The 17,238-nt window shown below is 34.9% G+C and overlaps 1 protein-coding gene across 1 annotated transcript in view; it reads right to left on the minus strand.

Moving 5' to 3' along the window:
- The window catches only part of si:ch211-225b11.1 (uncharacterized protein LOC561694 homolog), a 38,954-nt gene extending 25,224 nt beyond the window's left edge, over positions 1-13,730 (minus strand). Inside the window, exons 1-2 of the mRNA XM_022667535.2 lie at positions 12,925-13,730; positions 6,155-6,289 (exon numbers count right to left, since the gene is read on the minus strand). Of these exons, the coding sequence (XP_022523256.2) occupies positions 6,155-6,289; positions 12,925-13,186 (397 nt within the window). The 5' untranslated portion in view covers positions 13,187-13,730. The remainder of the gene's footprint in view (positions 1-6,154; positions 6,290-12,924) is intronic.
- Positions 13,731-17,238: the final 3,508 nt, after the last annotated feature.

A 17,238-nucleotide genomic window follows, 5' to 3' on the forward strand; every position in this document is an offset into this window, starting at 1 on the left:
TACACAACCCTGATAGCAAAAGCACACATTCAGTTTTAGCAATTCTCATCTGTGAAAGTAGCTAAGGTTCGTACAGAAATCATTTTTGAGTTGCTAGAGGGGTCTGAAAAGTCGCACAATCTGGCAACAAAATCGTTAAATTAAGCAAATTCCACCAGTATAGAACTCACAAATGGCATACCAGTTTTTTATTAAGTAGATAACTATATGGGCACTTATTTACCACAATTAGCTACAGTGTTTAACATTGGGTGCTTATTTACGGGTTTAACAGAGCACACTGCAAAGCATGCAGTACCCAAACACAAGTTCATTGGGGTTTAAAAGTCTGGAATTTGATAAAGGCTGAAGTTTTACACCAGAGCTTAGATTCTCTTCCATTCCATTCTGTTCCTCGGGCCGAGTCAGGTTGGGCTCCAGAAAATAGTCTGTGACATAGGCATCTGTTTTTAATGCTATTTTTTTTATAAAGCTCTGGTGTGATAATAACAATGTAGCTAAGTAACCAAGTATTAGCGTTAACGAAAACGAACAAAATAACGAAAACTGAAAGTAAAAGAACATGTTTGTTAACTCAAACTAATAAAAGCGGTAATTAAAAGAAAAAAGGTAACTAAATGGAACTGTATTGAGAATTTATAAAACGAATTAAGCAAAATGAAATTACAGATAGAATACTCTTAGTTTTTATGTTTGTTAATTTATTAACAAATTTCCACTCCAGCAGTTTTACAGCGGGCGGTGTTGTGCCGATTCTGCTCTTGAAGCGGAGCCGTATTCTCCTGGGAGTCAGATTCGGCACAACAGTGGCAGCGCGCGACACCTCGCGGTCCGTGGCGTTAGTTTTTGTTTACAGTGCTCACGCTAGCCGCAAAATAGCGACAGAAAACACAAATCAATCTGCATAATTCTGTATGGGATTAGAATATGAGCACGAGGGAGATAAAAGCACGTGTTCTGTAGTGAAACAGGAGATACAGTATGAGGAATTAACTCCACACAGCTAAAAGTCCAGTACCACACAAAGTACTGTAAGCTGTTGCACTGATGGCACAGACTTTAAAAACTCATTCCCATTCTACGGCTTTTAAGCAGTTTTAAGTTGTAGCCAAACTCCCTCTAGAATATACACGCCCCATGCCGTGCAGTAGGTGCCCCCTTTTCATTTTGGACATAAAAATCCTCATATTACAGGGTATCAATACATGTCGAAAAGAATTCAGACCCCCGAAGAATCTTAATTTCTCTATATTTAAACTCAGAAAAGACAATAGACATTTATAGCTTTAGTGTAATTTTGCTGCTTTGCTTCTGAGCTCCAGTTTGTTTTGTTTAGCTGGAGAACTCTTGTTGGTTTAGATGTAAATCCTTCTTAATCCTATTATTTCTGCTCCTTTTGTTCTGCTGCCCATAAAGGCTTACCATGCTAACCACCTAAACCCTTCCACATGATTAAGCAGATCTACCAACAAGATCTACGGAATCCTCAGTAGAAGAGTTTAATGGTTTAAAAGACTGAATGATGGAATGGTATTAAAACGTGTGACTGTGAGTTTTATGCATTTTATCAGATTTGTAACAGAAGTTAATGATCCAGAATGTCATGATACTAATAATAATATATCTACATATATTATTATAAGATATCTACATATATCCAGGATTAAAGTAAAATAAATGATACTGGACAGATACAATCTGTCTCTAGTAGATATATAATTGGAAATGAGAACAGTGTGAACTTTTCTTTTGCTAAAATCAGCAAAAAAAGTTTTCCCTGATATAATAATTAGGGGTGGGTGATATGGCACAATATTTCAGGGTATAATATTGTTCAAGATATTTATAAATGTTGGCAATATTATCGTGTATGATACAATATGACACACCCCTGTTTCTGACTTTTAAACTAAGTAACGTAACAGTTGAAAGACTGTGATATTCATAGGTTCAAAGCTTCTGGTGTCTTTTATGCATCATTACGCTTTTATCCCAAATCCAGCAGCCAATCAGGTTGCATCAGAACAATACAGCAATTAGCTTCTTAAATTCTTATACTAGCCAAATGCAAAAGCTACAAATATTCATATACTCGAAAAATAACTCAAACGTTCTGTTACAAATATTAATAAGATATTAAATCAAAATTTACAATATACATTTTTAATTAAAACCCCTAATTGACGAGGCCTTAGCATATCAATTACCAACTTGTTGTTTTACGAGTCAGATTGACTTGTTTTAAAGTTTAGGAAAAATAGTTAAAAGTATTTTTTTTTTTGTATGAAACTTCTACTGCTTGTCTTGACTAGTGTGACCACCCCCTGTAAAAACTAAAACTAAAACAAAAATTGCAATGTTATATTTCAATGTTATGTATGTTATATTCAGAAATTAATATTTGGTGGAATAAAACTGGTTTTTAATCACAGTTTTTATGCATCTTGGCATGTTCTTCTCCACCAGTCTTACACGCTGCTTTTGGATAACTTTATGCCTTTACTCCTGGTGCAAAAATTCAAGTAGTTCAGTTTGGTTTGATGGCTTGTAATCATCCATCTTATTCTTGATTATATCCCAGAGGTTTTCAATTAGGTAAAATCAAAGAAGCGCATCATTATTTTTTCCAGAGCTGTGATTATCAATAAAAAAATATTGTTTGCATAAGCGTTTAACCCAAGTGCTGTGGACGTTTCAACATAAACACAAAAGATGTTGTCTTAATGTGAATTCTTGTTGATAAAATACCTTTTTAATTCATATTTCAATGAGCATATAAATATGAATATGGTATGTCAGTTAGTGATGCTGAACCTGAAATACAGTAATGTAGCTGCCCTGCCTGTGTGGGCATCAGGTTCAGTGAAGGGACTGGTCCCACAGATCAATAATATCTGGACTGATATCTGATGCTAATAATGGAACAGAATATCTTCTTAATTTATCTATATTTTATACAATATACAATGTTTAAATGCTGTTATGACTGTTATATAAACTATATAAACTCAACACATTTTAACATGCAAAAATTAACCTTTAACCCTGAAGGTGTCTCATTAGGCCATTCTATTGGCCCCAAACACTGGCCAGTGTTTCCCTTATCCTTTTAATCCATCATCAGGGAAGTATTCAGGCAGTGTTGTTGTGTGAGACACTGATTTACACTGATTGTGGATTTTAAAATGTACTGGGAGCAGGCCACCTTAAGGTGTAGGAAGCATAGCGACAGCTGTCATTCTTTTACTGTGTAAACAAACCCTTTAAAATGGAAATACAGACACTAGAATGACAAGGCTGGATATTTTGGCATTTCCCAAAACAAAAATGTATGTTTCTAAATGTATTTACAGTTTATGGACAATACAGACCCATTATACCTTTATGGGTGTATCAATTATTACATAATACACTGATGTGCCGTACGAAATGGGACAGGAAATAGTATCGAGTCCCATGACATTTCCCACGGTCCACAGAAGCCAAGGAATGCTGAATAGGGATGGCATTTCTACCAGAGTCGCTTGTCTGTTCGCAGAGACAATTCTAGCCAGACAGCCTGGCAAGAGTTTAAGCTTACTCACAAGATAGCACCTCACAACTTATACACTTAATGATCAATGCTTAATTTACATACTGCTATCCCATGACTTATGGCATGTCAGTGTATGCAGAATAAACAAGTATTTAATGGAAACTTTCCAATAAATAAACGAATAAAAAAATACAACTTTTGAAAAACATACAAATAAATACAAATACAAAAAAAAGTCAGTCAAAATATCATACAGAGAGAACTACCTGCATCTGTCCGTCTGTAAGCAAGGAGCCGCTATAGACAGAAATGAGCGATATATCAAGTGACGGACCCAAAAGATTTGACCGGGTAGACTATCTCTGTCTTTGAGGAGATAAAAAAAAAACTAAGGAGAGAAATCTGGAGTTAGAGCAAATGAAACCAAGAGAGGATGATGACCACTGATGGCTGAACCCTTTAGAATAACAGCAATACCGTGTGAAATATATTTACAAAAAATATTTATATGACTTTATTCATCAATCTGTGAGAGGAGAATAATGTGTTGAGCTGCAACTAGGTAGTCGACTAATCTGATGATTATTTATTCGATTAGTCAACGATTATTCCTACCATGTCCTCCATCTCTAAAAACGATAGAAAAACAGCTGAGATTTAAAAGGCATGTAAATGCCTGGATGTTGTTTAAATGTGGAAAATACTGATATTTAGTGATTAAATATGTAATCTGTTGTGTTTGAACACTTTTGGAGACACAAACTAATTTGTGTAAACTGCTTATTGTTGATGCGATAAGAAAATGTATAACAATACGAAAAAATATCAACATATAGCTTTAGTTCTGTATCTCTCAGCTTGTCCAGAAATGCGTGTGCAAAGCATGCCTTTCACAAGTGTCTCAAAGCAAAGTGAATAAGACAACCTGAATGTAGGTGTTGTTTTCTTAGTTTTTTTCTCCTTTTAATGCTTGAATGGAACTGAATTGAATCCTGATCTCAGAATTGTAAACAGTACAGAATATGAAAATATTCAAAAAATGAACCCATTGTAATTTTATCCCATTTTCTCCCCAATTTACACCACCAATTACTAAATCCACTCATTAGGACATCCCTATCACTAGTGGTATTTTTACACAGCACATATTTGGCAATCTGCTTTCTTTAAATAAAATACTGAGGAATTTACGCAAGTTTATACAACCCAGGCCAATTAAAACCCATGGGCATTATCAACTACAGTAAACCAAGAGATACAATTAATTACTGTATATCTGTGTATGTTAGAAAATGAAGCATTGTTAAAACATCAGCAAGGGTTCAACCATCAACAGGTCATCAGGTATCATCCCAGCCAGCTTCAGGGCAATGAACTGTGGGGGGTGGGGGGTTGCAATCAGCACCAAAGCATGTGGAAGCATGTGGAAGAGTGGGAGAAAGTGGTGACTTATGCTTCATTACGATCACATGATACAGTCCAGCAAAATTACACAAGAGGGCTCATGTACGAACAATGACTCAAACACTGAGTAATTTATGATGTGTGATTGAGTAGAGCAGTTGCTCCAATTAGGCTAGCGATACACAGAACCTGCTGTTAACTACAGGCTTGCATAGCAATTTATCTCACAATATATTTCTTCAATTCACTCGATGCGATATAATTCTGATATCTATATCTATAAATGGTATATATGCCACTGCCTTTGGTGTACGTCATCACACACTGGCACTGTCAGGCTCCAGTAGTTTACAGTGTTCTGCTGTTTCATATTATCATTCAGCTCTCAGTTCCTTTAAAACACATATTTGAGGTTGTATAGCATGTAAGATGTTAGCATTAGCGTTAGCCTTTGTTTGGTTCTGAAAGCTCTGTTCAGTGGTGGTTTGAAGAAAATAAAGAAAAATGTATGTTCTGCAATTTCTGCATTTTATATTTTTTCAGATATTGATACTGTAAAATAGTTCTATACTGCAGAATCTATATAAACTTTTGCATTTGCCTTCTGAAAATTCTCCTCAGAGCTGCCAGCTAAGCAATAATGCCCATTAATGGCACCTTGAGGACAACTGATAGTGCTCAGAATTGGATTGGGTTTACAATATCTGATTTCCGAATCCATAACATTATCCTAAATCCTTGGATTAGATTGTGACATCCATAGTAAAGATGTTAAAAATGTTGAAAAATGCAATTTAACATGTTTTTTATTTCTAGTGTACTTTGGTTCCCTCTGCAAACGAACGGTCCTGGTTCCCGGAACCTACTTTTGTTGGTGGAAATGCAGCAAAATATTCAAAATTATGTTCTATTTTATATATATTTTTTATTTTTTATGTTTTTATCTTAGGAATCTTTGTTTTAACTATCTTCATTTACAAAATGTTATTTTCTTTTACTCCTTTCTTTCCTGTGGCTCTCGGCTTAATTGCCAGCCTATCAATGTAAACCGGAGCATTAAGAATGATGATGCTGATGATATCATCAATGTTTTTACAGTTTTTTTCTTTTGCTGGACAGTATAATGTGGAACGTGTGGGGTGGGATGTAGAAAAATGAAGATCTCTGGTAGATAATCAAACCATTTGGATCAATTGGTAGACATGACCCACTCACCTTTAAAAAGGGGGCAGATTTTGGCCAATCCGTGAACCGGCCCCAAGCGTGTGTACTGTCCAATAGCATACTCCATAAAGAGCAGCGGGATCCCACACACAAACAGCATGATTATATACGGGATGAGAAAAGCACCTGAAAAAAAGAGAGAGAAAGAAAGAAAAAAAGAGGGAATAAGTATTTTATTAGAATGGTAAAAAATGTGTGACACCATGTATGACACCATGCTAGGTGGATTTATGTGGTAAATCAAACATTTGAATCCATACATATTACAAAAAACAGCTGTGAAACTGCACTGATTGCTAACTACACTATGTATCTTTGTATCAGCAGTGGCAGATTCATAAAAACTCCTATTCAAATATTCTTTCATGCATACAGTACAGTGATTTATATTACAGTTAATTTTTTTCCTCTCTAAATAATGGAATGTACAGTTTGGTCAGTGTTCCTTAAGCAGTGATGATCTCCTCGATTTGCTTATTATTGATGCGATAAGAAAATGTATAACAATACGATAAAATATCAAAATATAGTCCAGCTCTAGTTCTGTATCTCTCAGCTTGTCCAAAAATGCATGTGCATCAGCTCACAGACGCAGCCTTGTGCTGATCAACAGCACCCACCAATTGTGCCAACTGTGCTCTCTCAGGGCTCCAGTAGCTGATGGCAAGCTACATTAACAGGATTCGAACCGGCGATCTCCTGATCATAGTGGCAGAGCCCCAACCAATTGAAAATGAACATATATAACATATTCAGACACCATTGTTTGGTATACTGTACAATGTACAGTACTCAAACACCTTATAATTGTATTGTAGATAACTCTGAATTCTGAATATAATATCCAATATTGTTCTACACAAATCTATAGCACACTGTAACAGGATGTACACTCTAAAAAACAGAGGTACAAAATAAGTACTTTTTTGTTCTCAAAGGTACTCTCTTCATAATTGTACCCTCAAAGGTACAATTTTAGTCTTTACAGGGTCAGATTTGTTCCCTCTAAAGTACAAAGTAATTTTTAACAGCAGGAAGTACATATTTGTACCATTTAACCAGCCAAAATTTACATTCAGTATTCTTTATCACTGTACTAATAAACAATATATATTATAATTGCAAATTTTTATTTGAAAATAAAAAATTTGGATCATCAAGTTTTTGAGCCATATTCAGTTGATGATAATGTTTATAATCTTTATAATCTTTACTGGCACAAAAAAACATGGGTACAAAAAAGGACTTTCACTGAAAGGTACTTTTTTGTACCTCAATATAAGGTACAGCCCCAGCGACAAGATTTATAGTCTTTTGAGTACAAATCTGTACTTACTTCTCTTAGTGTGTAAAGCAGCCATACAACATGACTCAAATGTAAAGTTGTGTGTATGTTTCCATGAAAACTTCTTCCTAATAGATTTGCATTCAGTCAAATGCAAACCAACACAAACACACACACTAACCCTATTTTTTGTTTAATGTATAGCTAGTTGTTACAAAGGTTCCACTTTTCTCCAGCTGAGATCATATGAGTAGCTTGACACACAGTTAAGCAGACAAATCATCACATTCATTATAAATGCTGAGTCTTTGATTACTGGGCCAAATGTATCAAGCATCTCAGAGAGAGAACACTGATTAGGTTCCATTAGTCAGATTCCTGATTACAGACCAGCTTGTGTACTCACTATGTGTTATAACTACGTGTTTTTTAGTTATTAAGTAAATAAGTAAATACATTATTTTTTATATAGATAGAACAGCTCATAAATGAGGGGAAATAGGCTGAGGAACCTGGAAAGTTTAATAGTATTTAAGGAATGCTCAATGTTGTTCATAACCCACTTATAAAATGCAAAAATACAATTATATATAAAAAAAGAATAATAAATAATATATTTTATTTGTAATGCACTTTACATTTCAAATAAATCTCAAAGTGCTAAAAATAATTATCATAAATATGTCAGTCAGCAGGCCCTTACTAAGTCACTTTACAGAGCTGTATGCTGTACAGAACATTCTGTATTAATAATACATTAGCTTAATATAGCCAATTAGCTTAAGCGTAGTGTGTGACTAAACACCCACGACTTAAATCAGATTAATGAGCACCTCCGAGACCCTACACTTGACCTGTCATGTGTAATTTAGAAGTCATAACCATGTTAAATTAATCAGATACACTGAGTAGAAGCATTCCCACAATATGGTACTACCACCCCCATGCTTCACTTTTGGGATACTGTTTTGAACTGGCCATCATCTGACTATAACACGTCCTGCCAAACTTCAGGCATGCTTTAATTACCGGTACTTTTTCAAGTCATTCGAGTCACAGTACATGTCAGTTTTTTGCATAGCTCTTCATATCAATGACTGGTGCAACTCAACTGCAGTCTAAGCCACTGATCTCTGCAGCTCCTTTAAAGTGATAGTTGGCCTCTCTGAGCGCTTTTCCTGCAATAGAACTCTGGTTCTTGGACCAGTTCAGTTTGGGCTTATAAGAACCGTGGTGCTTTTCAGCAAACAAGCCCGCGTTTCCACCAGTTTTAGTGGAACGGCCGAAACATCTCATCATACTTCATCAACCAAGGGTGTTGAACAGCAGTGGTGAACAGCAGCTTATTAAAAACCTAATATTCTTCGCTGTGAAGGAATGTTCTTGGTTCCAGAACCTACTTTTGTTGGTGGAAAATGGGCGAATGGTTTAAATTAGGTTCGCTTCCAGGTTGGTGAGAAAAGCACCATCCGTGACATCCTTCACAAATCCCCTTTTGTGAACTAAAGCTGAGTTTTGGGGACCAGTTTTGTCTAGTTACACCTACTGTACAAATCATATTGCACTAATTCATAAACTAAATCAGAATCCATATATCCTGATAGTCACCCACTTTACACCACAATCATGTATGTACTGTATGTGTGCTCAGTGGCAGACTGCTGTCACAGAGCTGCACAACAGACAGACTCAGAAGATCCTTTATTCCGAGAGCCATCAGACTCTTTAACTCCTCCCATCGGGGACGGGATGCTGCTGCTGACTGAGTTTAATCCAGTCACACCACATGGACATTATTCAACCACGTAATTATTTACACTAACACTTCCCCAACCTCACTTACATTCGAGTAGATTTTACTCATGATTGGGTAGTGCTGGGCGATAAAACGATATCGATAGTTATCAAGGAAATTATAAATCGCGATAGCTATAATAAGCCGGACGATAGGATTCAATAAACTTTATTTTCTATTTCCCGTTTAAGTAGCGCTGTGAACAGGCGCAGCACGAGATCAGGCAGCGCGCTGAACTGAATGCTCAGTCCAGAACACAAAAGAAGATAAAGCTGATGAATTTTAAGTGGGTCAAACACTTTCAAATTCCAGCTCTGTAGAATAACAATTGCTGTGACCTATATCCCCCAATGTGACTTTGTAGTTTATGATTAACGGTGGTGCAAACAATCTAGAGCGCAGTGTCAGAGGCAATGCCTCCTAAAGTGAACAAACATCAGCAACCACATATCACACAAACAGTGTTTAACTGATGATGCCATTACTGTACCAACAGCAGCAGTGACAAATTACAGCCTATTATTACAGAAACCAGACTCACTGAATCTCGCTCAGTCAGTGAGGTTTACCATTCTATAGTCCCCTATTGTGCATTTTATGTTCTTTTTCCCTACTGCAACTGTACAAACAGACCTTTCTTTCAAAAATCATGTACAGCTACCTTTATTTGTACTCAATATAGTCTCCTTAAAGAACCCTATACACACTGTTATAGTCCATACAACACATTTCTGCACAGTTCTGCAAATCTGCCCACTAATAACACCTCTATTAACCACTAAATAGCATTATAAGCACTGTTCAAAATACAGGGCTTTAACGCATCGATTCATACAGGAGGAAGTAATCCAGTGTGGGGAAACTCTAGTGGAGCGTCACATTCCTGCACGTTTTCCAGTTTTTCCTGCTCATTCATTCCCTGCCAGGTTTAGCAGGAGTGTAGAAGAAAAGTGAAATCAGTAAACTGTGCTGGACTCTGACCCCTCACTTTTTGGTACGCTAGGGGTATCTAAATGTATTAATACAGCATATATAAATATCACAATATTATGCTTTTTTTAGCATAAAGCAAGTTTTGCCATTGTTTATGTACATATCTGTGTCAGACCAATCAGTGGTTAAAATTTCTCTCTTTTTAATGAATAAAGTTGGACCTGAAAGCACTGTTTGTACTTTGTTGGAAAAATATGTGCCTGTACTACGGGTGGGCGATATGGCCCTGAAATAATATCACAACTTTTCATGATAATTTCACGATAAGGATATTCTTGGCGATATGACAAAATACTGAATTAATATATATATATATATATATATATATATATATATATATATATATATATATATATATATATATATATATATAAAATGAAAATCAAATTCTATTATTGCATACGATATGATATGATACAATATGATAACTGTGATATTAAAAAAATACAATAATTTTATCAGATTTGTAACAGAAGTCAATGATTCAGAATGTCATGATACTAATAATAATGCACTTAGTGAATGAGTTAAAGCTGTGTGAATGCAAACATTTAATAGGATTTGTTTTACACTGTCTACAATGAAATGTGCAGTTAGGTCAGTGTTCTTAAAGCACTGATGATATCCCCAATATGGATATTGTCAATACCATAAAATATTCATATATTTTCCAGCTCTAATCAACATATTCAAAAAAGTCAATTGTAAAAATTGGTTGACTCAATATTTCATTGTCAACTAACCGTTAATATGTATCGATGAAAACTACATCCAATACATTTTCTGAGGTAGCATTCTTGTTTAAATTGTCTAGTGGGATTTTCTCAGAACATATTTTTTAATGTTGTGTAAATGTTCTAATAACATCACTTTTGTCAATGTTTTTACATTTTTCATTTTGGGAATGTTACTTTTGACATTTCCAAAATGTTTTTTTTTTTTTTGTCTAGCTGGGAACATTAAGTGATGAACAAGTGTGATGCAACCCATTATTATGTCACACGTATGTTTTTTCAGAACGTTCCTAGAACGCTTATTAAACATTCTTGCAACATCACTTGTCAATGTTTTTTTTTTTTTTCATTTTTTGTTTTGAGAATGTTACTTTTGACATTTCATCAAGAAACGAAGTTACATGTTTGTTTTCAGAATGTACCTATAACACTTTTTAAACATTTTTGCAATTTCTAAACATTCTTGCAACGTCACTTGTGTCTATGTTTTCATTTTTCATTTTGAGAATGTTACCTTTGACATTTCCATAATGTTTTTTTTTTTTCGTCTAGCTGGAAACAAGTGAGGAACGCTTAGGACGCTTCTTAAACGTTGTTACTTTTGACATTTCATCTAGAAGGAAATGTTACAAGAGGAACATTCTAAAAAGGTTGTGATGCAACCCATTATTATATCACGTGTTTGTTTTCAGAACACCTAGAACGTTTCTTAAACATTCTTGCAACATCACTTGCGTCAATGTTTTTCATTTTTCGTTTTGGGAATGTTACTTTTGACATTTTCATAATGTTTTTCTTTTGTCTAGCGTAAGGTAGAGTAAGGTGAGTAAGGTTCTGATTAGGGGGTGATGCAACCCATCATTATGTCACACGTTTGTTTTTTTTTAAACGTTCCTAGAACGATTCTTAAACATTCTTGCAAAGTCACTTGTGTAACTGTTTTCATTTTTTGTTTTGGGAAAGTTATTTTTGATATTTTTGTCTAAAAGGAAACGTTATATGAGGAACGCTTTAATAAGTTTGTGATGCAACCCATCATTATGTCACACGTTTGTTTTCAGAACGTTCCTAGAACGTTTTTTAAACATTTTTGCAATGTCACTTGTGTCAATGTTTTCATTTTTTTTTTTACATTTTGGAAATGTACCTTTTAACATTTCCAGAATGTTTTTTTTTTCGTCTAGCTGGAAACATTAAGTGAGGAATGCTCTAATAAGGTTGTGATACAACCCATCATTATGTCACACGTTTGTTTTCAGAACGTTCCTAGAACGTTTTTTAAACATTCTTGCAACGTCACTTGTGTCAATAATTTTTGTTTGTTTGTTTTTGTCTAGCTGGATATGTTAAGTAGGGAACGTTCTAAGTGTGATGTAACCCATCATTATGTCAGACGTTTCTTTGTTTTTTTTTTAAAGGTTCCTAGACGCTTCTTAAACGTTATTGCAACGTCACTTGTGTCAATTTGTTTTCGTTTAATTTTTTTTTTTGTTTGTTTTGGATAATGTTACTTTTGACATTTCGTTTAGAAGGAAACGTTACGTGAGGAAGTGTGATGCAACCCATCCATTATGTCACACGTTTGTTTTAGAACGTTCCCAGAACGCTTATTAAACGTTCTTGCGACGTCTCTTGTGTCTATGTTTTCATTCTTAGGTTTGTTAGATGGGAACGTTAACCTGAGAATGCGAGAAAAACGTTATAATAATTATGTTGATTATGTGATGCAAACCACTATTGTTATGTCACACGTTGTTTCTGGAACGTTACAGGCTAACCTTTCTTAAAATCTTGGTTTTAAACGTTGCTAAACGTTCTTATAACGGTATAGTAAAGTGAACACATCCTTTTCTATCCTATTTTCTCCTTCTTTATCCTTTTTTCTAACCTTGCTAAGGTTAATTAGATGTTTTAAAACCATGTCTAGCCCACCTCCAGCCCAGGTTTCACCCACCTCCCCCGCTCCTGTAGCACAGGTACGGAAACCTCCACACGTTACCGAGACCCACCGCGTACCCCACCGAGGCGAGGACGAACTCCAGGCGGCGGGTCCAGGTCTCCCGCTGCTGCTGATGCAGCTGCACCGCTCCCTCCACCACCTCCACAGGCTCCACATCCTCCAGCTTCAGGCTCTCCACACCTCCAGCGTCCTCCTCACTGTCTGCGTCCAACCTGCTGGAGCTGCCCGGCGGCTTGGTGTGCCTTCCCATCCCCATGTTTATAATCTAGGGTTTATTATCCAGCCTTAATTCAGAATATAGATAACCTAAGCTAGCTTGCCAGAAATGTAAAACTATAACGTTAAGCTATAGGCTAAAGGTAAGTTACACTTGTCCAAAAAGCTAGATATAGGTCGTAAATGATAAATAATAGACTCAATATGAGTCAATAAGCTTTTAAAATAAAGGTGGTTAATATAGTTATCTAGTTAATCAATTAATACCACCTTAAATAAGCTAGTTAGTTAGGTTAGATAGCTAGTGTTTAGTTAGATGGCTAACTATATCCTATAGGCTAAGCATATATTAGCTAACTAGCTTAGTTCACTGTTAGCTAGTCTATAGACTAGACTATATAGACTAACCGCTATTTAAGCACCTGACATAGAGCTAAACTAGCTAATAAAGCATATTTTCCACCTAAATTATAAAAAGAAAAACTCCTAATTTGCCCACAAGACCACAAAAACACAGTTACACAACCCACTCTACACACAGCCCTGTAGGTTGTCTTTATAAGTTCACGTTACACAACTGAGACCCGGCCCCTTCAGTCCACTGCTGCACGTCGCCGGGAAACAGTTTCCCTCCCGAATTCTGGAAAGACCCGCCCCCCGCAAGCTGGGATTGGCCAATACCCTTCGGTCGCCTGCGTTATAATTGGCCCATTTGGTTCTCTACGTTTCAGCACGCTCAAACCAGCCAATCATAGCGCAACAAAGGAAGCTCTGACGGAAAACGGGTGTGGATAGCAAGCAAGGCTGCTGAATGAATAAAGCGTGGCTGTACAGTAGCCTATGGAGACCCGCCCCCTCAGACAGACGTCAGCCAATGGGCAAGAGGGACACTGAGAGTCTTTTCCTTTTTTTTATGTTTCTTTTTTATTTTTTAAATGTACAGGGGTAATTGTATTATTTTCAGTACATCTTAAATAATATCAATCAATCAATCAATCAATCAATCAACCTTTATTTGAACTCGGATGTACATTGAGGGCAGCCCTCATTTTCAATGTAGCCGAGCATTTACAGAAACAGGGATTGACATGACAGAGAAAATAAAAGCTAAATTTAATTATTGTAAAATAGCAGTAAATAAAATATAAAAATAGATTTAAAAAATAATAATAAAAAATAAAATTAATAAAATTAATGATTATAATTAAGTATGGTTTAATTGACAAAAAAATTAAATCAAAAGAAAGTAAGACTAATACAACAAAAATGGGTTAAAATTAGCTAAAACTAACTAACAGTAATACAATAAAAGAAAATCAAAATAAGATAAAAAGCAAAAATACAAAACTATTAAAAAATAATTAAAAATAATAATATAATAACTATAAGAATAAGAATAATAAAAAAATAAAATGAAAATAAAATAAGAAAACAAAATAAAAAAAGTAAATAATAAAACTAAAAGAAGAACTAAAATAAAAGTTAAGGATAAATAAGATTAAGTAAAACAGGAACAGGCTGTCTGAAGGTGGTTAGATATTAATAGTTTAAAATGATTGAGTGACACCAGTGAGCTGAGTTTTAGAGTGTCCTGTAGTATAAAGGCAGTAGTTAAAAGAAAATACGTTAAGCCGTTAATTAACCCTCTATGGCATAAATTATAATTTTTCCATTTTTTAAAAAATTGGGATATTTTAAATATAACCAAAATTTCTATTTTGACTTTTGACAATGAACGAATCATTTGAAAAAACACTGTTTCGGTAAGTTTACAACAAGAATAAAGAGTAAGAACATAAACTGCCAAAAAATATATATATTTCTTTAAATGTTTTAGCACATGCACATATTTTTTTTGTATGAGCCACTTGCACATCTCATTGTATTAGATGCAGATATGCCTTGTAACATTATATAAAATAAAATAAAATAAAAAAGTAAGTACAGTACATGTGTATTAACTAAAAAATGGTTTGTAATAAGGAGATCAGTTTCATAATCTGATTAATTTTATTTATTAAATGTTTTCTTTCCTGCTCCCAGATTTTTTTGCCAACTGTATTTAATAATATACAATGAAAAAAGTATGGAAAATCAAGGTGAAAGTATAATTTAAGGTAATATGTAGAATTTATCTAGTTACATTTGTTTTGAAAATATTTCATTTAGACAAAGAAGATGTATGTGGGCTGTTTTATTGTGGAATAGAGAAATAAGCCATTGTTCATTTATTTTATCAATGTGTTTAAGAATGTTTTGGATATATTTATATAAAAATACTACTATTGTAGACTACAACAACTGCAAGTTTACAATAAGTTGGCTACAGACAGATGATTATAACTATTGCATCACTATCCAAATACATATAGAGCTGACTGTATATACAGTACAGACACACCCCATACATACAGTAGCATCCTGTCATTTATCAAGGTCTATGTAAAGAAAGTGATCCACATAAGTTTCTGCAGTCATTTCTTTTGTGTATCCTTTGTTCGGATGGCTGCTCTGTGGTCCTCGTAAAAGGTTGGATCACCATGACTCTGCAGAAGTGAGTGGAGCAGAGGGAACAGTGGGAGGAAAGGAGAGGGCTGGATCTCCAAGACGACCAACATCTGAAAACAATATTAGTTAAAGACACTTACATAGAGGAAAACCATCATCAGCCTTTATGAGCACTTATTATTTTATTGATGTTGGATATTTCATCTATCAGGGAAAAGTAAGGCAGAAAATGCTGGAGCTAAATGCAATATAAGCTTTATCTAATGGCTATAAGATTCTAACTGTGCTTTTTCCCTCCTTAGACTCTTACTAAAATCATTACTACTACTAACATAATAATAAGGAGTTCTGTAACCATTCTTATATATTTGTAATGCAGACAGTGCAAATCCAGAATTAAATTGAACTCATATTAACTGTGTTTAGTCTGTTGCCATTGTCCACTTTCCTTTTTTTTTGGCTTTTTGGCACAATGTATTCACATATTGTTTGTGTCCCTCAGTTTCTGACACTCACTGCCAGTGTGTACTTTAAAAAGTGTGTATGTTGAAATTAAAGTAAAATTAAGTGTAAATTATATGAAATGCTTAATTTAAGATGTAAATAAAGAGATTTAAACAAAAAGAATACATAAAATTGTCTAACAAACAAAAGCAAAAAAGCAAAAATGTAAAAGTACTAAATAATGCAAAATATTTAATATAAATAATAATAGTAACAGTACTATTTGAAATAAATAGTTCAAAGCAAACAAATGAACTAAAAAAAGAACTAGAAAATAAAATGAATCAATATTAAGTATAACTGTTACTGGCTGTGGGGAGGTGCTTACTAATTAATAGTTTAAATGATATCGGCACTATTTATATATATATATATATATATATATATATAGATGTTCTATTATTTAATGCAACAGTCTATTGGTCTACACTGTAAAAAGTGAAGCATGGAGCTGTTCATTCAAGCTAATAAATATGATTGAACACATAGTACAATTATTGACTTTATTGTGAAACTCAACCTTTTTGAATTTTGATGTGTCAATTTTGATTCAGACTAAATTAATTACAATTCTGAAGGAAATAAACCAAATGTTTTGGTTCCACTGAAATCATACTCGAAGAAAAGAGATAAGGATGTAATATTTTTAATTTGAATCAAACATGAATTGCGCATGCGCACTGTGGAGCACGGGAGAAGTTGTAGAGAAGTGCTTCAGAGCACTGAGGGAGAGAGGGAGAAAGTGCCTGAACGCGCTCGCGAGAGAGAGAATGAGAGAGGGAGAAAGTGCCTGAACGCGCTCGCGAGAGAGAGAATGAGAGAGGGAGAAAGTGCCTGAACGCGCTCGCAAGAGAGAGAATGAGAGAGGGAGAAAGTGCCTGAACGCGCTCGCGAGATAGCAACGCATGCTTATGGTATTGTGGCGTCGGGACTGGAGGGGGGGCGGAAGGAATTATGGGAGCTCACCCTGTTGGGGGAAGTGGGTGTTTTTCTGCGTGTTTATGTTACTGTTTATCCCAGAGTTTCATGTCATGTTTTATTATCACTGTTCTAGTATTATTCATGTAGTTATCAGTTATG

This window comes from Astyanax mexicanus, chromosome 22, assembly GCF_023375975.1.
Source record: "Astyanax mexicanus isolate ESR-SI-001 chromosome 22, AstMex3_surface, whole genome shotgun sequence".
In the NCBI taxonomy this organism is placed as follows: Eukaryota; Metazoa; Chordata; class Actinopteri; order Characiformes; family Acestrorhamphidae; genus Astyanax; species Astyanax mexicanus.